Source organism: Chelonoidis abingdonii, chromosome 1 (genome assembly GCF_003597395.2).
Source record: "Chelonoidis abingdonii isolate Lonesome George chromosome 1, CheloAbing_2.0, whole genome shotgun sequence".
In the NCBI taxonomy this organism is placed as follows: domain Eukaryota; kingdom Metazoa; phylum Chordata; order Testudines; family Testudinidae; genus Chelonoidis; species Chelonoidis abingdonii.
In genome coordinates, this window is record NC_133769.1 from 352872981 (window position 1) to 352893859 (window position 20879).

At 42.1% G+C, this 20879-nt stretch overlaps 1 protein-coding gene across 9 annotated transcripts in view; it reads left to right on the forward strand.

The window, feature by feature from the left end:
• PICALM (phosphatidylinositol binding clathrin assembly protein) overlaps positions 1 to 20228 on the forward strand; it is a 93424-nt gene extending 73196 nt beyond the window's left edge. For 6 of the 9 annotated variants that reach the window (XM_032779014.2, XM_032779015.2, XM_032779017.2 and 3 more), the window contains 3 exons: positions 955 to 1059; positions 9103 to 9205; positions 18897 to 20228. In XM_032779014.2, coding sequence (XP_032634905.1) covers positions 955 to 1059; positions 9103 to 9195 — 198 coding nt within the window. In that variant the 3' untranslated portion in view covers positions 9196 to 9205; positions 18897 to 20228. Of the gene's footprint in view, positions 1 to 954; positions 1060 to 9102; positions 9206 to 18896 lie in introns of those variants that run through there. The other 3 variants (XR_012655059.1, XR_012655060.1, XM_032779016.2) reach the window with 2 other exon arrangements.
• The last annotated feature ends 651 nt before the right edge of the window (positions 20229 to 20879 follow it).

Sequence of the window (20879 nt, forward strand, 5' to 3'; positions counted from 1 at the left end):
CACTGTCGGAGTAGCCGGCAAGAAGGAACTGAGGAGCGGTTGGGTCGGCAGGGGTATATATCAGGTACCATAGTGGCGCCACTCCAGGGGGCGACCTGCCAGCCCACCGAGTGTTGCTAGGGTAAAAGTTTCTCCGACGAACGTGCACGCGGCGCGCGCACACCTAACTGGAATGGATATGAGCAACATATCTCAAAGAACAACAGTTACAAAGGTGAGTAACCGTCTTTTTTTCCACTAAGTGGTGGCTGAACTGTAATGTAAACACCCATAGTTAGGTCAATATTGTTAAAAAAAAAAGAGCAAAATTGATCCACACATTTTTATTGTCATGACTGAGTGAAATGCAACAACACCCAACATTGATGTGGGGAGAAATAAAATTAGAATTAATTAAGAAAAAAGAAAAGAAAAGGTGTTACCACATGTGTGAGTTTTACATCTGAACTCTAACCTGACAGTATTTTCTTCAGAAAACCTAGACTTCTCGGTCAGACAAATTGGGAATTAACTCATTATCTTGATTTTATATACATATTTCATCAGTTCTTGAAAGTGGAAAACAGCCACAACAATGGCATGTTTAAATACCCATGTTGTGTAAGGTGACTTCTGCTTTCTAGTACCTCCAACATAATGGAGAGGGGAGAACTCTGTTAAAGCCTCAATGTTTGTGGTCAGCATGTTTGTGGTGCTAACACAATTTCTTCATATATTATAAACAGCTGCTTCAATGCCCCAAACGTTTTGGGGGAAGATTACATAGAAAAAGCTTCAGCATCTATGCTGCAATGTTCATTTTTAGGGACCCTCAGTTTATAGTCCAGTTTCAGAAGTCCTTTCCGATTTTATCAGGCCAAATGCGAAGAGTTACTCTTCACCCCACCCCAACCCTCCTACCCCCAATGTGTTTAACTTTGTTTTGTAATTCTATGCTGTTCTGGATTTTTTTAGCCAGCACAGATGGGAGGTGTACCAGTAATGACGCAACCAACTTTAATATACAGCCAACCTATCATGAGACCACCAAACCCTTTTGGCCCCGTTTCAGGAGCACAGGTGAGTATAAATCCAAAATATTTATATTTACATGATCCTGGAAATTGGTTGATAGCCAGGTCACACACAGTTTGGTGTCTTATTTACACCCTCACTGTTTGTTGTAATGATGGTTTTGTCCTGTAGTGTGGTGGCATGTGGAGTCCATTTCCATTGTGCTATATAGAAAAGGGATTGCTTCTCAGCTGCTTATTCAAACTTTGTGTCAACAAATTCCTGTTTTGCAAAAGTAAAGTAAAAGGATGGCATTCTCAAGGGTCAGTCCCTGGAGGAGGTGGTGATTGATGTCTGTCTTCCCTTTTTTTTTTAGATGAATGGTGATAGTAACTATTTTTAGTCTTTTATGCATCCCCTTTAATCACTAAGGTTGTGTTCCACTGTGTTTCACCCTCATGTTATTCATTGCAGCTTCTCTTGTACACACATCATTATGCAAACATATTTCATGCCAGACTCCTGAATTGCACTCCAATGCTACCTCTTGTACTCTTAAACTCATACTTTTCACAAGTAAAATAACCCAAGGCTGATATAGCGTAAGCCCTTTTATTATAGCAATGTGTGTCAAAATTGCAGGTAATTCCAGAGATCAAATCTGGGCACCCAATCTTGGCTTTGCAAATCTGTGAAAGATTTCAGCATCTTGTGACACAGTGTAATCCTGACTTACGAATTCTAGGAACCACATTCTCCCCATGCCTCCCAGAGATTATACTGACCCCTTTTCTGAGTATACTGAATGTACTCACTCGCCTATGTTAACTGCAGAGGTTAAAGCTGGCCAGCACCTCTAAACCAGTCTTGGGCTCAGAGAACTAATGTGCAGATTTTTAATGTCTGGATGGATCCCCACTTCTGCCAAACATTGTCTCTTCCCAAGTTTTTTTGTGTCCCTATCACCCATGGGGGATAGATTCATGTCATATTGTATGTACGTACGTAAAGGATACCTAGTTTGTGTTGGCAGTTTAAAAAAAAAAAAATCTTTACTTTCAATTTTGAGTAAAGGATTGTACCAAATAGAGACATCATCTGATTAATCTGTCACACACTGGCTGCTTCTGTACTCCATTGTAGACATATGAGTGAAAAGGAAGCCAGTATATTATCCCCTTCAGTATTTATATTAGCTTGTCTGATGGAAGCCTTGCTTTGAAAAGCGAGTACAGGCAAATAAGTATTGGAGTTGGGTTTGTACCCTTTTTTCTCCTGATCTATGCCACTTCTGTATTTTAGTCCAGGGCACATTTCCATCTCATAAGAAATCTCATCCTCTTATTCAAGTTAAGATAGAATTTTGAATGAGAGGCTCTAAGGGAAAAGTTTTCCTGTGCTCTTGTTCCAACCTTTGAGAGGACTCTAAAACAAGAGAGGTTGCTTTGGGGAAGTCATGTCCACCTCCATAATATTAAAGGACATCTAAATTTAGGGATGTCTGATCTTCACAGGCTAGTGGGAATAAATGCTGAAGCTCTAAATTTTTGTGTAAATGAGCTTTTTGGTTAACAGAGCTAGCTTTTTTCTTTTATCTGAAAGTAGTGATCGGGGGGTGGGAGGGGCTATAGCATACTCCTTTTGTTGCAGAGAACTTTGCCTTTTTACCATTGATCATGATGGGCCATTTAAATATAGATGTACTGTATTATGTAACATGGGGTAATGTGTTGCCACATACAGAGAAATACGTGTGTGTAAATAAAATGTGCCTATACACAAAGTATCCATATTTTTAAATTACAGCTATTAGATGTCTGTCTGCCACTGTTAATATTGCTGATGTAGTGATTCTATTTGGTTTCCTTGCTCCTTGTGTTTAGGACCGCTGCGGCGGCAGTGCTCATCAAGAAGGGCCTCACATCATATTGCAGTGCTTTGCCCCTCATTCTAGGTTGATCAGAGTAGCTATGTTCACATTCAGCCTCACCTCTTTGAAGTGGGGACTTTGGGGTAAAAGAAGACCCGATGATCTGGGAGGGATACTGTTAGATAGTTATGTGGTGAACTGTTTTTGTGAAGAACTGTTTTCCCTTTCATTGTTTCTTTTGGGCATATAACAGCCCTCTGTGTATAATCACTATCACAGTTCTCCCGTCTAGTCAGTCAACATCTCTATGGATCTTTTATGCAGCATTAAGGATGGAAAGAAATGTTTTTTAAAATAGGAAAATGTGGCTATCAGGGCGCCTCAAAGATAGGTGTATTTCGTTTTCTACTTCACTAAATTTCAAATAGACTATCCTTTTAAAAGCAGAAGCAAACTTTACTTCTTGCACATTTATTCTGTCACTTGAATGAATTCAGTTCTAGAGTAAACATGCTTTTAGATTTATTGTGAACTGTTAAAAGTGCAACCCACCCATTCCCACCGACATTGCAGGTCTTGGGACTGGATTGAGACCCCCCGACTGCCATAAAGCAGGGGGAGCGGGGAATGAGAGAATGCAGTTGCAAGTGGGCAGTGTGCTTAATCTGGTGATGTGTAGGTTTCCTTTAACCCTCACACAGCTATTTCTGTATTGGGGTCTTGGAGACCCACAGTATGTTAGAACTGGGGGGTAAAACACATGGATGCATTTAAAACTGACTTTTTTATAACTAGTGAACTATAAAACTATGAACAAGTTAAAACTTCGATAGATTAAGCAGCACACTGCACAGCGTTTATGTTGGGCTTAACTGACCCCAGGATGTTTTTGACAGATTGCATTTTTGATGTGTTTTTCAGTCTCTGGATCTGTGACCAGCACACTAGACATTTCTTCCCTAGAGCCCTGAGGCAAGGCTGCAGTGATTATCTCCTGCACCAGGGTCTTCACCATTTCTGTACCCAGGTCCCTGGGAAACAGCCTGGTCTTACTCAAAGATTTGTTATGCCACGTGTGATTCAGCAAAATCCAAACTATATGTGCATTCAGACATGCAATGTTCACGTGCAATGCAATGGTGAATCTTTGTCCCAGCAAAAGCGTCTGCCAAATGTGGGTTTGCCAAAAAATATATTGACAATTGTGGCTTCCCCAGAAGACTCATCCTAGCAAGCATAGGTGTCCCAGAAAATCAGTTTGATGGTCTCTTCTGGAGACTAATATGATAATACGTGATAATATGTGAGGCAGATGTTATCTGCGTTATTGCAAATCCCCAAGACCCTTTTGTTGCATTTTTTTGAAAAACAAAAACCACTGAAACTATGGGGAAAATAGTGCTGAAAGAGTCATGTACTCATATCATAACTGCTGCATCAAAATAAAAACAATCCGATGCTGGAATACCCGCGTAATTAATTTGAGGTCTAACTGACCCCAATAACTTTTTGAGTGACTTTTTTTTGCTATGCTAAAACCACAACAGATATACAGACAAAACCAGTGCTAACATTGTTCTCATCATGCTCTGAGAATACTTAAAGAAAGAAAAGGCACTGGTTTGCTTATCTTGGTTTACTTAAATTTTTGTACGTTTGGAATCCAATAGATTTCCGAAGACCTTGGAAGTGTAGTACTTTCATTTTCCCCAGTGGTTAACATTGAAGGGTCTAACTGACCCCATTACCTTTTTAGTGACTTTCTTTTTTTCAAAAATCACAGTAGGTAGGATGATAAAACCAATACAGAAAGATTGACCTCACCCTAGTTTGAGAATACTTAATGTGTGAAGAGGCACAAGTTTGGCATGAGAATTTTTATTTACATTTTAGTGTTGGGGTCATATAGACAAAACATTAGGAGTTGCAGTTCCTTCAGAAACTCTTGATTTTACTGAAAACATATTATTTTGTAAGGCATTTACTGTGCAACTAAGGAGAGTTTGACACTGGCCCAATCACATCTGTTTGCAGTTGCTGAGTTTTAAATAAGTCTGAGATCAATAAAATCTTAGAAGGAAAGTGGGAGCCTCTTCACCATGCTAAATAGGGACAGTGTTGGCTATAGATACTTAAATAATTCCTGAGTTTGACTATAATAGTCTGTTACACTAGAAAGATTGTATATTTAGAGTTTCAATGATCATTTCTATATTTGGGCTTAGTTTTCATAAGATCCTTTTTTGGTGATATGTTGGCAGTGGTTTTGTTAGCTGAGTTGCACAATTGGATTGCTCTGAAGTGAGATGTATAGCTTGTTAACAATTTATTGTGTTTTAAAATAAGCTGTTTGATGCATACTAGGCCACAGTCAGTGCCTGACGGTGATACCCACTGCTTTTGGTCACAAGAGGTATTAGACAAATACCTTGAAAACTTTGCTCCCGCTTTCCCTGTCCATTTGTATGTTCATTTTTCACAACCTTGTATCCTTTCCTCCATTCCTCTTCCCTTAAAGCACACTAATCCAAATATCTATTCTGGCTTTTACGTTCTATACAGCACTTGGAAAACCGCTTCAAAGTAGTCACCATAAGGCCACTCATTAATCAATTGTTTGGGCAATATGCCTATCTAATTATTGGCCCATTAACAAAAATGTTTCAGTTTTTAATAGATAATAGTACTGATCTTACTATTAGATGAAATAGCAATCAAGCAAAATGTTGGGGTTTAGAATTATTTGTTCTTAAAAGTGCCTTTGGGGGCGGGGGAGAGCATGGGGACCTATTCTCCCCAAAACACTTTTTCCCCCAGTTTATTTTAGAAAATTATATTTTATATTTCCTGAAAGATTCTGGTGACTGGAGAAGTGAAGAAAGTCTGACATCAGTCAAAACAATGTAAGCTGAGTAATTAAGCAAGAAAGTGATTTTTACTTAGACTGTTTTTAGACTGTTTTATTAGTTGGTTTTATACCTATGAAACTTCATTGACTAATGAACACATTGGAGCCAGGATATCTTGGTTAAAAATTGAACTCCCCTTCTCTTGAAGTAAGGGGTGAAAAGATTCACTACACAGTATTCTAGCAAAATCCGGGAAGACCAGACTTGATATTCCTGTTGCCTATAAGAAAAGCAAAAGAATAAAATGGAAAATATTTTTGTTTTTATTCAAACCTTTCAGATCGTCTTTATTCTTCAAACAGTAGTAAAAAAGGCACAAGCACCAACTGCACTTCACTTGTCTCTGGCCACTTCCATCACAGTTGCTGCCAGTAAAAATCCTAGAAATTAGACAGGGTGCATACCACTGCCCTGGAGGTCAGTGCAACCAACATATATTGACCATCTAACTAGGTCTGGTAAATTGTAATATTTGGGGACTTCAGTGATTTGCATAGAAACTAATTAAACTGGACAAGATTTAGAGTTAATTTCTTTGCCGTTTAAACCAGTGTTTCTCAAATCATGACCTTCAACACTTTTAGAGAAGCAAAGGTACCAGGAAACTTACATGGTGTCAGTACTTTGCCTCTGTAACAGGCAGAGAATAAGAATCATCAATTTTCCTCATGGTAAAAGTTAAACAGCAGGATGCCTCAAGGTTCTGTGTTAGGACGGGAGTACATTGTGTAGTATGTTTTACAATGAAAAGAGGGTGAACGGTATGGTGGCAAAACTTGCAGATGACACAATTTAATTGAGTAAAGACTGACAAAAACAGTAACTTCAGAAGGGCAAAGAGGTTTTTAAGGCCCGGCTTGACAAAGCCCTGGCTGGGATGATTTAGTTGGGGATTGGTCCTGCTTTGAGCAGGAGATTGGACTAGGTGACCTCCTGAGGTCCCTTCCAACACTGATATTCTATGATTCTAAGCAAATGAACAGAACAATGGCAGATGAAACTCAGTGTTGACAAATGCAAAGTTATTCACATAGGAATAGTGTGAACTACATATGCCTAACTGGTTTCTAAATTAGCTTTGAAACTTAGGGAAAAGATCTGGGTATCATGGACAGCTTAGTGAAGACCTCTTTATGTGCAGCAATGGTCAAAAAAGCCAACAGTATCAGGATGCATTAAACAGTGGGATGGAAGATATGGAAAATAGTAAATCAATGGTATTTCCTTAGCTGGACTTACTACTATGTTCAGTTCTGGTCAGCCCATTCCAAAAAGGATATTGCAGTAATAGAGGTGGGATGGGGAGCATAGAGAGATGGACAATAAGAATTAGACATGGAAACACTCAGAGTAATAGAGTGAAAAAATTGATTGCAGCTGAAGGGGGGCATGATAATTAAACAAAATAGTGGATTATATAGAGAAGGGGGATCAGGACAACTGTTCACTCTTTCTCATAATTAAGCACAAGGGAACATTCAATGAAACTGAAAGGTGACAGATTTAAAACCATAAAAGCAAAATGCATTCTGGCAATGTACAGCTAACCTGTGGAACTCATTGCCATGAGATCACTGTTTAGCAGGATTCAAAAAAGGTGTAGACTTTAGTATAGTAACAAGAATATCCAGAATTCTAATAGTAAGATTTTTAAGAAGCCCAAGAGTTTTGGAAGAGACATAAACCAACTTCTAGTAGTGGGGTTCAGGAAACAACTCTCTTTGTGGGCAAGTTATTCCACAACTGCCTTCTTTCATGGTTTTTTGCATCTTACCCTGCAACAGTTGGTATTGACCACTACCAGAGACAGGATTCTGGGCTAGGTGGACCACTGGTCTGATCTAGTGTGGCATTTCCCATCTTCCTATGTTGTAAGTGACCCAAGCACTTTATATCAGCAAAAGTGCACATAACTGTGGAGTGAATGTAAGGAGATAATACACATCATTAGTGAAGAGGAGGGTTTGTGATCAATATATACTATAGTTGAAAACTAATAAGGATTTAATTGGTTGACAATGTCAGTGTCTGGGAATCCAGAAAAGAGATTTAGTTACTACAGCTACTAGAACTTGTAGATCCTTAGCCCTTTCCAGTAAGAAGAGATGTTCTAGAATTCCTGCTTCTACAGGGGAATATATATGGAGACATACCTATCTCATAGAGCTGGAAGGGACCCTGAAAGGTCATCAAGTCCAGCCCCCTGCCTTCACTAGCAGGACCAAGTACTGATTTTGCCCCAGATCCCTAAGTGAGCCCCTTAAGGATTGAACTCACAACACTGGGTTTAGCAGGCCAGTGCTTAAACAACTGAGCTATCCCTTCCCTCTCTAAGCAAGAGTTTAGAGACAGCATTTTAAAAAGTACCTTTAAATTACTAAAAACATTGTCTGGTCTTGTCTATGCACAAAAACGATGCAGATTTAATTCAATTGGCTTAGATGCTGATTTAGTTAAATCGGTGCGATCCCCTTTGGTAGTGGACACTTGGTTCAGTTTGAGAGAGTCCCTATTGATGTAGTTTGTCGGGAAGGTATAAACTTAATTGACATTTTGTAAAACACACTTGAAACTGAATAAGTGTCCACTGCGCAAGAGGTTTGCACTGATTCTGATTTCTAAACCAATGTAGTCAAATAGTACAATTTACTGTTTAGGCCTTGGCTACATAGATATCTTAATACTACAATCTATTACTAAACCCTATTCTGTTAAACTCACACTGGAGTTTAGAACAGGGACAGAGTCTAATGAAATATAGGCTGCTAGCATGTTGTTCACAGCCACAAATACAGTTGGTCAATGTGTAGATTGTAAAACGAGATGCCACTGGCAGATGCCATTGCTTTCCCTGTGGTGGCTCTGCATGGACAAAGGGAATTCCTGAATTCTAACCCCACTGCTGACATTCCTGTTGTGACAATGAGCAAGCCTTGTAATCTCTTTGCCTTGGTTTGCCTAGCTCTACAATGGGAAGAATATTAGCCTGTCTTTTAGTGTGGGTGTCACTAGGCCTAATGTTTGTAAAGTGCTTTGAAGGAGAAAATCACTATGTAAGTGTGAAGTATCGTGAACTTGGTGGACGCTCCACCCAGAAATGTTCCCTATACCAAGAGTAGGATAACACCCAGCTTGTTTCCACATTACACATACCAGCAAACAGGTCTTCAGCTTCCCATGCAACCAAATGTCTGGTTTTAATAATCCATTTCTGTCCAGAATGCCTTTTTTTAGATCCCTCCCCCTTTCATTACATTTTCTGCTTTCATATTCTGTCATGCTGAGACCTTTTTTCTTTCTTTTCCCTCTCTCTGTCGTCTTCTCTACCAGCTGTCTGCAGCATCCAGCCCTTCCAGTCAGAGTCCTCACAGAGCCTCAGGAAAGGATCCCTTTGCAGAGCTCTCTCTCCAGGATTTCTTGTAAAACAACTTAGGTATTGCTCACTATTCTGGGGAGATGGTGGTTTTTATAAAGTGAAAGATCATTTAAAGAAACAGTTCTATTTTCTTGGAAACATATAGTTCTGTAGTGATATTCATAATACAGTAAACAAGTTAGTATCGCACGGGGGCGTTGTACTCCTGCTAGGTGCTTTGTTAGATATGACATGTCTTCACTGTATCTACTCTAAGTGCAAAACCCGGAAGAGTCAGTTGCAAAACACATCACATTTGAAGCTTGCCAGGAGCTCCCTAACCATGCAGAACTTAATTTTTTCTTGGAGCTTACAGAGCCAGTTCATTAATTATATATGTTAGACCCGCATTATTGCTGAAGGAGTTTTATAGTATGTGACTGGAAACCCTGAATAACGTGATTTCTTCAAGTGATAGTCCCTATTGTATTCCACTGAGGGGTTATACGCATGCACCACGCACTCAGAGTCAGAGCTTTTGAAAGTAGTACTGTTTGGTGGTCCGCATATGCGCCCTGTGCCAACTCGTGGTCTTGCCTGAGGCGATAAAGGACATGGTGTGTTGCCAGCATCTCCAGTTCCTTCACACCACCGCTGGTCCAAGTCAGAGCTTCTCTTCCCGTTGTCCTTGTGAAGCATTTCTCAGAACTATCCTTAGTACTCTTAGTAGTTTAGATTTCTTAGTTGTTCTGCATTTACTTTTTGTTTTCTGTTCGATTCTTCCTTTCATACCAGATTTAGGAGTTGAGACGTGGCTTCAGTGGTGTTTCCTGCCAAACTTTACCTCTTCCCTCCTTAGGGGAAGCCCACATTGTGGTCCAGGTGCAGTATCTGTCTCTCCTTACCTGTTGTATTTGGGAGAACTGGACTCTCCATCTCAGGAAACACCATATAGAGTCTGCCATGGGATTGACATCAGAACCTAGCCACGGAGCCCCCCCACCCCCCATACATTGGCCTGAACAGGCGAAGAGCGCCTCCTCTGTCACGGAACCCCCATCAGGCTCTGCTAGTATCAGTGCTAAGAATCTCATGCTGGGGCCCAGCCGTGAACAAAGGAAGCAAGTACATAAGCATGGCAGTAAGTCTTTCTCCAAATCTAAGGACTCAGAACCATCCATGAGTTCCAGCCCTGAAGGATACACATGTTCCAAGTTTCACAAGAAGAAATGACTGCCTTGATCACTGAATCCACCAGTACCAATCATAGACCTGGCGACTTTGCCAGCATCCCGCGAACCATCCATCTCCAGACACGTGCTCCCAATACTGATTCCTCCAGCAGAATGGATGCCATTGACCCTTGGGAGACTCTGAGGCGTCCTGGATCCCCACAAGTTATTTGCACCGAAGGGACTTCAATGTTCAGGACCACCTATCTGGTCACCAAGTTGAAAGGACCCTTCACCTGTTACGCTCCTGCTGACTCCCATTCTGACAGTCCTGATTGCACCACCATTTGGTGAGGTTTCTGATTCTTCTGATTCAGATGATACGGATGGCCAACACAGTCCACCGCTCCCATTCCAGAAGCATGACTACTCGAAAGTTCCAATGGCAACATTCCCCACCTTGCCTTACCTGCAGAGTTGGTTTCGGGCACTGTTGTCTCAGGCTACACAACAGCAGGGTCAACTGGGTTGGCCATACTGGAGCTTGTGGCCACAATATTCACCCTCCAAACAGTCCCACTCGCTCTGGGAGTACTCCCCCACTTCACCACCGCAATCCTTGTCAAGTAGGTGCTCCAACATAGCACTGGATGATGCACTGATTAGCCCAACTCCAACAGTACTGATAGATCCAAAGAGGCATCCCTCATCTTCCCTGGATGCAGCCGCCACTTCGATCCCTTTCTCCCCACCTGATGGCTATTGCCAGTTCCAAGAATTGCTGCAGAAAATAGCTAACACTCTTCAGATTCCCTTAGAGGAGGTGCAAGACCGTCATTGCCACCTGCTTGACATCTTCGGTACTGGCGAGAGTGGTCTTGCCAATCAACAATGCCATCTTCCAGCTCGTACACAAAGTATGACACACCTCAGCCCTGTGTCCACCCGCCTCAAAGGGGGCTGAAGAGATACTATGTCCCCACCAAAGGGTCAGGCTTTCTGTTTTCTCATCCTCCACCAAACTCATTCTTTATCCAGGCAGTGTCAGAACATTTCAAAAAATGCCTCCTCCCCATCGGATACAACAGGTAAGAGAATGGACCTCATGGGCAGAAAGGTCTTCTCAGTGGACTCCAGTTTCATATTTTAAACTGCTTAGCCTTGATGGCCAAATATGATTTCATGAACTATGGGTGATTGCCAGAGTTTGCAGACAAACTACCATCACAGGATCACAATCCACTCCAGGCAATGTTGGACAAAGGCAAGTTACTCACCAGATCCATGCTTCAGCAGTGAACTCCACAGACCGATATTGGATCTCCGCCTCAACTGCTCAATTTCCAAACCAAGATGTTGTGTCGTCACACTTGCAACGATCATTCCCTCCTTAAAAAAAGGGCATCTGGTTGATAGATATACAAGATATCGGTATACACCCACATCTTAGAATGTTCCTGAGGTTGAAGGTGGGGACTTGGCATCTTCGATACAGGGTCCTACCATTAGGACTCACCACTGCCCCACAAATATTCACAAAAGTTTTCTTGGTAATGGCAGCCTATCTCGGATGTCAAGGGATCCTTGATTTTCCCTCTCTAGATGACTGGCTGATAGCAACACTTTACAAAGAAGCAGCCTAGGAGTTGACATCCCAACTGCGGCTTCTCCTCTCCTCCCCGGGGGTCAGTGTCAACGTCAAATAATCAACTTTAAATCCTACGCAATCCCTGGAGTTCATAGGAGCTCTCATAAGACAAGACTTCTGCTTGAGCTTATCTACCAAGGGAAAGATTCCAGACAAGGACAGATTAATCACTTTGGTATCTTCCACACATGGCAACCTGTATATATGTCACACCCTTCACTTGCCTACACCTGCACTGCCTTCATCTCTGGCTACAAAGGGTCTACTCCCCCATGCATTTATCCACACGCACACTGCTCCACATGTCATCAGAAGAATTCTCCTCTCTCCAGCGGTGGATGAACCCACTACAAATCTAATCAGGGATGAGCTTCCTCCCATCCTTGCCCACCATGACAATTATATGATGCATCCCTCACAGGCTGGGGCTCCCACATCGGTGATTGCTGTTTCCTCTGTTCCCCTAAAAACCAACCCAGAGTCACTTGTATTAGTTTTATTACAATGCCGCTGTTAGGTCAGATAGAAAAGAGATGGAGCTTATTCATACACGCACGCATTCACGGCACTCATACCCTCATGCACCCACACACTTACACAGGCAGAGAGTTACCAGAGACAGCATGGAGGCCGAGAAGCCGAAGCGTGGTAGATCTGGTGTGTCCGCCTGTGGTCACGAATCCAGGCTGTTGAGCAGGTCAAGAAGCCCGGGGCTTGTGTGCATGCCTTCTTCCTCTTATTTTGGAACTGGGTGGCTCGTGTCACGTACACTGAGTTTCCTTTCTGTCACCGAGAAGCATTCCCAGACCAGTTCCTATCATGCATACCAGGTGATTCTTTTCTTTACAGCACTCCATGATTGCCTTCTCAGGGCAGATTATATTAGACACACCTGGCTCCGGGATCCTTTCTCCTTGCAGTTCCTCTCCACCAAGTCCCACATACACTCCCTTGTTCACACTTTCTCTGATTGTGTGATGGGATATTACACAGCTTGGAAGTTCATACAAGTGGTAACTTGAAAAGGTTACAGAGCTTGCAAAGATTACAAAACTTAAAAGGCTATGCTAACAGTAACTTAAGTTACAAAGTCTGCAAAAAAGTTGCAGAACTTAATGATACAAGTATCAGAGGGGTAGCCGTGTTAGTCTGGATCTGTAAAAGCAGCAAAGAATCCTGTGGCACTTTATAGACTAACAGAGGTTTAAACCTCTATAAGGTGCCACAGGATTCTCTGCTGCTTTTAATGATACAAGTTACAGATCTTACAATGGCATTTGAGCAGAGGCTTTACGTAACATTTCCTGCCCCTTGGTCACCCCAAATTGTGGTGACCATTCAAAGGGGGATGGCTTGCCTCCACTCATCCATGCCAGTGCTTCAACTGCCAGAACAATTCCGGATTTTCATTACACGTAGCATGTCCACAGTAACAGAAATACATATCAAAATATTGACTGGAGGATGTAACAGTGAGCGTCGAACAGCCCTTTTTATGTACAACGTTTAGATGAAAATCAGAACATTTGGTGGGGAGGTAAACGATTGTTAAAGGGGGTGGTTATCACAGGCTTTTGGATGGAGGTGGCCACCATAGGGATAGGTATGTGACTGACAATTTGGCAGGAGATGGAGGGGTAAGGAGAGGGAGGGGTCTAGCTGGAGTTAGAGGGCTGTGAGAATGGTTTGTTGCTATTGCTTGCCCAATATGGTGTCTTCCCTCTTCCCAAACACCACACACCATAATGCTAGCAATGAGACAAGCACTACAAAACAAACATAAAACATGAAACACAAAACAGAACATGAAACAACATAGAAGGTTTGTTACGATGATGCACCATAGTACATTTCAGTTGTTCTTCATTTGGTACTGGCTTTTTCTGTTGCTCTTAACAAAAAAAAAAAAAGCTGTGAAAAGGACTTAAACATTGTAAACTGTACATGGAGTTGGGGTCGTCTCCTCTACATGCTTGAGCTATCCCCGATGGACCCACTTTTCCTGAGGGACTTGGTCAGTTTGGAACACTGTATCGCTCCCCATATTACAAATAGTAAACAGCCCCTCCCACCTTGCTTGGAGGGGCTTAGTGTTCCATTTCATATACATTACCTGATCACCCACCTGTCCTGTGAGTGGTTTCTGTCGCCTCTTGTCCATTTTTTCCTGAGCCTGTTTCATTGTTCGCTGCATGAGCTGAACAGCTTGAGGAAGTTCCTCCCTTAGAAATTTATACCATTGGATCAGTTCTGGACTGGTGGGGTCGGATGGGGAGGGGACTGATTGTGATCGCATAAGGTGCATTGGTTGTCCAAACATTAATTGGAAAGGCGTCACTGAGCTACTGTACCGGGATCTGCTCCTGATTACGGCTAACACTAAGTCAAATGTTTAGTCCAGGCCCCCCCTTCTCTGACAGGACTTTAGACAAGGCTGCTTTGATGGTACGATTCATACGCACCACCTGCCCAGAGCTATGAGGGTGCCTAGGAATATGCAGCTTCCGCTGTATTCCAAAAGCATCCAACAATGCCTTCCAGAGCACCAACACAAAGTAGAGTTCCCTCTCCGAATCAATTACCTTGGGAGATCCATATCTACAAATGATCTCCTTGAACAGAACCTTAGCTGTTTTTTCGGCACTATGGGTTTTCATGGGGAACACTTCTACCCATCCCGAAAACATATCCACTATCACCAAAAGCGAGGTACATCCTCCTTCCCTGGGTGGTAACCCTTCAATAAAATCTTCCTGGAGGCGAACCCACGGACTTCCCAGCTCTCACTGATGACCTGAAGGCAGCTGATCCTTGGATTCCCCTGATTGACATGGGTTAAAAGCAGCACATGTAAAACAATTCTGTACCCAATTGGTCATGTCCTGTCGCTGTCCTGGCCAGCAGGCTATGTCTCTAGCTCGTTGCAGAGTCCCTTCCACACCTTCGTGGGCCAACGCATGGGACCAACATATAATTTCCTGTCGATCCCACTGTGCTGGTACTATTACTGGGTGGCCCTCTGGGTGTCCATCTTGGTTCAACTGCTGACGCAGGGCCCCTCATGTGGTGACAGTAGCCACCACAGGTGTTCTTGCTAAACCATCCACTTTGTTGTTGAGAAGGGCTCCCATTGACAAGTCTGCAGTTTGATGACCTTTAACATACCCTACTAACAATTGGTTAGGGTTAGCGGGACCCAATGGTTCACACCCTCCCAGTCCTTATGATGGACCGACTCCTTCCCGTCAGCACTTCTCCAGTCACTGCTGGCCCATTGTGGCATCCATTTAGTCAATCCTCCTAACACATACTGAGAATCTGAAAAGACCACCGAGGGTCCCAGACATGACTCCACCAATGCCTTTAATTCAGCCAGCTGTGCCAGCCCTTGGGGCCAAACTCACTACTGACTTCCAGATTTATTACTGTGCTCTGTATGTGTTTTTTTCCCTCTTGTACCCAAGCTGCCCCATCTGAAAAGTAAATGTTGGCCGGTGCTGTTAGGCTCTGTGCTTGCTCTATTGAGGTTACCCAATCCATTGGCACTGGATTGGTCTCTGGCACAAGACACTCATGTTTTGCCCCTTTTGTCTGAAGCAAGACCCCTGGTAGTTGCCCAGCACCTGGGGTATTTTGGTATTGGATTCCTTGATTTACCAAGGCCAGGGTCCACTGAGCCATCCTTGAGTTATTTACTCCTGCTCGGGTGGGGTTTCCTGACGGTGTATATATTAAGGGGGTGTGGGTGCTCTGAATAATTGGATTATCTCCCACCACCGCCGCCCCTACTTCCAGTGCCCATATTACTGCCAGACATTCCCTTTCACATATCGCATTTGAGCAGAGGCTTTACATAACAATTGCATGACACAAAGCACCTGGACAGCATGAAAGTGCAGGATGCAGATAAACTTATTGGAAATCCAGGCAATACGCAAAGCTTGCTAGGCGTTCCTGCCAACCATCCAAAACCAACGCATTCTTGTCATGTCAAGACACCACCACAGTTTTCTACATAAACAAGGGGGACACGATCCGAGCCCTGTGTGCAGAAGCTATCCACCTTTGGGTATGGTGCATCACACACCATATTATTTTGACAGCAGCCTACCTGTCGGGCATCCAGAATGCGATTACTGATGCTCTCAGCAGAAACTTTGCAACCAACCACAAATGGGAGTTGCATGACTCTGTAATCATGGACATCTTTGACCAATGGGGAACCCTGGTGAGGGATCTTTTTGCATCCCATAACAATACCAAATGTACCCAATATTGTTGGAGGGGAGGGGTTGGAATTCAATCACGGGGACGCCCTAGTCCTCAATTGCTTGGACCAGACAAATTATGCCTTCCCGCCCTTACTGCAAGTGATTCACAAGATCAGACAGCAGAAGGCAACAACCTTCCTGATAGCCCCATTTTGGCCTTGCTGATTTGTGGCATCTGCTCCTCCTGAATATCGAAGCACCCTCCACTCACACTTTGAACATTCCCAGAGCTGCTGACTCAACACAATGGCAGACTCAGACAATCCCCCACACACACACTTTTCACTCTTGGCTTGGTTTTTGAATGCATACCTCCACTAGTGCAGGAATGCTGTATGGTGGCATGAGATGTCATCTCAAGCAGCAGGAAGAAGTCCACAAAGCACTTGTATCAAGCCAGGTGGGCATTTCACTTCCTGGGCTACCAAACGGGGCCTTGTCTCTGAAGCAGTGGGCATCCCACTACTCCTGGAATATTTCCTTTATCTGAAGGACTTAGGACTGACCGCCAGTTCCATTAGAGAGTGTGCAGCAGCCATAGGCGCCTTTCATCTGCTAATAGATGGTCATTCAATCTTCACCCGCTCTTTAACTGTGCAGTTCTGGAAGGCTCTTCCATTGAAAATACTGTCCCATTCAACTTATCACCTCCAAAAGGACCTTAACTAGTCCTCACCTTACTGATCACCATCTTCAAACCTATGCCTGCTCTCTCTCCTTTCCATGAAAGTCGCCTTCCCCATCGCCATTTTCATCAGCTAGGAGGGTTAGCAAACTGGGAGCCATGATGGCTAACCCCCTTCACCACTTTTCATAAAGACAAGGTCTCTCTACAATTCCACCCCAAGTTCCTTCTGAAGATGGTTTCCCAAATCCACCTCACTCAACCCATACACTTTTATCTACTTTCTTCCCCAAACCTCATGCCTTGAACAAGGAAAGAAGGCTTCATTTGTTACATGTTTGAAGGGCATTGGCTTTTTATCTTGAGCAAACAAAGCCCTTTCAGAAATCTCCCAGGTTTTTTGTTGCCATAGTGGAGAGAATGAAGGGACAAGCCATTTCCACCCAGAGAATTTCCAAGTGGGTCTCAGGGTGCATTATGCACTTCTGTCAATTCCATCTGAAAGGATTTGGGCCCATTCCACAAGAGTGCAAGCATCAACTACAGCTACACTCCACAATGTGCCTCTCGCAGACATATGTAAGATGGCCGCATGGAGTTCAGTACACACTTTTTTTTGATGCACTATGCTCTAGTGCATGATTCTGCAAAAACGCTTTGTTCAGAGCAGCAGTCATCCATTCCACAGGCTCCTCGCACCATCCTCCGACATAAGTACTGCTCGTTAATCACCCTCAGTGGAATACAATAGGGACCATCACTCGAAGAAAACAAAGTTACTTATCTGTAACTGAATGTTCTTGGAGATGTGTGGTCCCTATCTGTATTTGAAACCCACCCTCCTTCCCCTCTGCTGTGGAGTCAATAGCTCTGCAGTAGCGGAGGAACTAGAGATGCCAGCAGCCCGCCGCACCCTTTATCATCTGGAGTGAGACCACAAGGCTACACAGCGCACATGCGCAGACTGCCGAACAGTACTACTTTCAAAAGCTCTGGCTCCAGGCACATGGTGCATGCACGTAACCCCTCAGTAGAATACAGATAGGGACCACGCATCTCAAAGAACATTTAGTTACAGGTAAATAACCTCAGGTTGTTTTGGCTGAGGCGTAGCTCCAAAAACAGTGATTCACAGAAATTATGCTCAAGCAGTGCAATTATGAAGCTTGCTGAAGCCCATTAATACTAATTTTGCTTCTGTCCATTGGAAACACAATATGATTCTCCCTGTTTTGAGTGCCTTCTTTACTAGACTGCTGGCAGCACGCATACCGAACTCCTGAGTGAAAAGTGAGGGACATTTGTGCTCATCGAGTGGAGATCACCTGGCAATTATTTCACTAGCAAAATTTGTGGATCTGTTTTTTGCAACAGGTGTACAAAATTCTTATGAATATTTACCATCTGTGGTATACAGTGTAATTGACCATCTTCACCATGATGAGAGAACTGAACTATTATCTGCTATGGAAAAATAGATACTACACCTGCTAGCTGTTTCTATACAGTAAATGGCATTGGAGTTTTCTTTTGCATCAACAGTGATGTTAATGTGTCTGCTTTAAATGTTTTTAAAGATATATAATGAAATGTCTGTGCAAATATAAACTAATTTGGAAACATTACCCTTTAAAAGTACTGATTTTAGTGTGCATAACCTAGGGAGCACTGAATGCTATCTTTCTAGAGTAAAGAGAAATAGGACGTTGAGCTTTTCTTTTGATGTCTTAGTGTTAGTGTCTTACCATGCTTGGACAGGGACAATTTTGTGATGGCTACTTCATTTTTCTCATCTTTGGACAAACAGTGCAACCAATGCACAGTAACACTACAGAAGAGTACGTAGTTAAAGAAATCCCAGTGGCTTGTATACATCTTCATTCTTGCTGTAAATTTTTATTTTGATCAGCATCTTTGCAGCTTTTATTTCTGATAGTCTGGGTATGGAGGACTTTCCATGCCCAACACATATTAAGGGATCAGAAACCTTTATTTCTAAGTAAGTCTCATTGAGTAGAGAAAAGTTAACTTTGAATGTTTTTTGTCTTTCCAGATACAGTTTATGTAATCATGCCAGAGAAAGGAACAGCTCCAAAAACACATGTGCTCAACAGCAAACCCCTACTTCCAGCAAAATCCAAATTGCTGTATTTTAATTCCTCCGCCTTTTAAAATGATGCAGGAAAATCATGAAGGCCCACAAAGGAAACTGGGACAACTCTTTAGGAAAGTGTCAATACATGATATTCCCCGGATTTAAGATGTTCTTTTCTGGTGACTAACGCGTCAGCACTTTCAGCTCCTATTAATATCCATAATCAGTAACATATAAAGAGAAACACTTATTCTGAAATTGTAAGATTTGTATTTGGAAATGCTGTGGGGAATGAAGATGAGTGTCCTTTACCATAACTCAAAACAAGATTTTCTTTGGGGGATCAGATCCTAACTGTTACTTCTGCAGTTATCTTTTCTTCAGTCCTCACAAATGTAGACACAGCAATGAAAATTAACTTTTCTTTTTAAAAAAATTATATATTCAGTTTGCAGTAGACATTCCTTATGTATTGTTTGTATTTATTTATGATTATCAATTTAAGTAACATTAATATTGTATCAAACTCCTTATGAAAATGAGTATGGATGTATACAGTATGTCTGTCTGATTTTTTTATCCACAAGAATGATTTTGATTCAAAATGCTTTTCAGCTGACATATAGAGCACTAACTATTTTAAAGGCCTGAATCTTATAAATTCTCAGTCTGTATGGGAATTAGGAAAGTTATAAAATGCATTAATCCTTTATAGTCAATTCTGTGCCTAGGATTTTGCAAGGGAACAGTTAACTGACAAGGAGAAGCACTACATTTTTAATTCAGCATTAGTGCGTTGGGAAGGAACTCTATTGCTTTGTGCTTGGCATGTCATTATTTTACATTTGACATAAGGCCTTTCCAGAATGAATGTGAGGAATTGCTTTCACTTTAAGACTTTCCTTTTCTTTAAAAACTCTAGGAGGTATTATGTCAAAAAAGCCTTGATTTTCATTTGGCTAGTGCCATGTTTATGATCATGTATCTTTAAAAAAAATAATAAGGGAAGTAGCATCTTTACAAATGACTAGCAAGAATTTAGTTAATGAAGAATTAAAGCAGCACTGTTGATCGGTGCTTTGCGTAAATACATTGTAACTTTTGGGTCGAAAGGGGCCTTCAGAAGGATAGTCAATGATATGAAAGCAATTCTGTATATGAATTAAGCATACTTGCTGCATTGTCTCTGCAGATTCTATTTTTGTTTAAAATATTAAAATGTAAGTTAGCAGAAATGGGTGGATTTTCAAATAAAATGCACTTCCACAGAACTTTTGTTACAGTATGAAAGTATGAGGTACTTCTTTTCTTTTCCTCTCTTAAAATGGGCAAGGATTATTGTTTTGTTTACTTACAGTACCAAATCTATTTAATTACATGCTAGGAAGTGCACCAGTATGAATCTGTCTAGATTTTTATACTGTGCCTCTCCCCACGGTGGAACAGCACCTTAGTTTTATAGAAATGAGTGAATACAGCCTCTCACCAAGAGCTGGATCTATTACTTGAAATCATTGGTGTCTGGTGTCCGGTAACATTCTCAAAATGCTTATAGCAGGCTACTTGATGCTTGTAACTGGGTAATGTAGAAAGAAGCATGAACAGGCTTACACTAGTTTCCCTTACACACTTACCTCAGATGTTCCAGCCATGACTGACAAGCTAGAAGCATCTTGCTGAGACATCAAGCACTTACTTTGGAGACACGGTTCCCATCATGAAAGCAAAGGGCTTACTCAAAGTCTAGGAAGAACGATGTAAGTGCCTGTTCATAATGAGGGAAACATAGTAGGGCTGTTTTCAGCTGTTCTGATGTTTGTCCTGATGTTTAAATCTTGACCTTATATTGGCACCCTTGTAAAATGGGAGCTGCACAAGTAACTGAGGGGCTGAGCCAATGTTGTTCTGTTACTATGCAAATTGGGCATATTGCCTGTACAG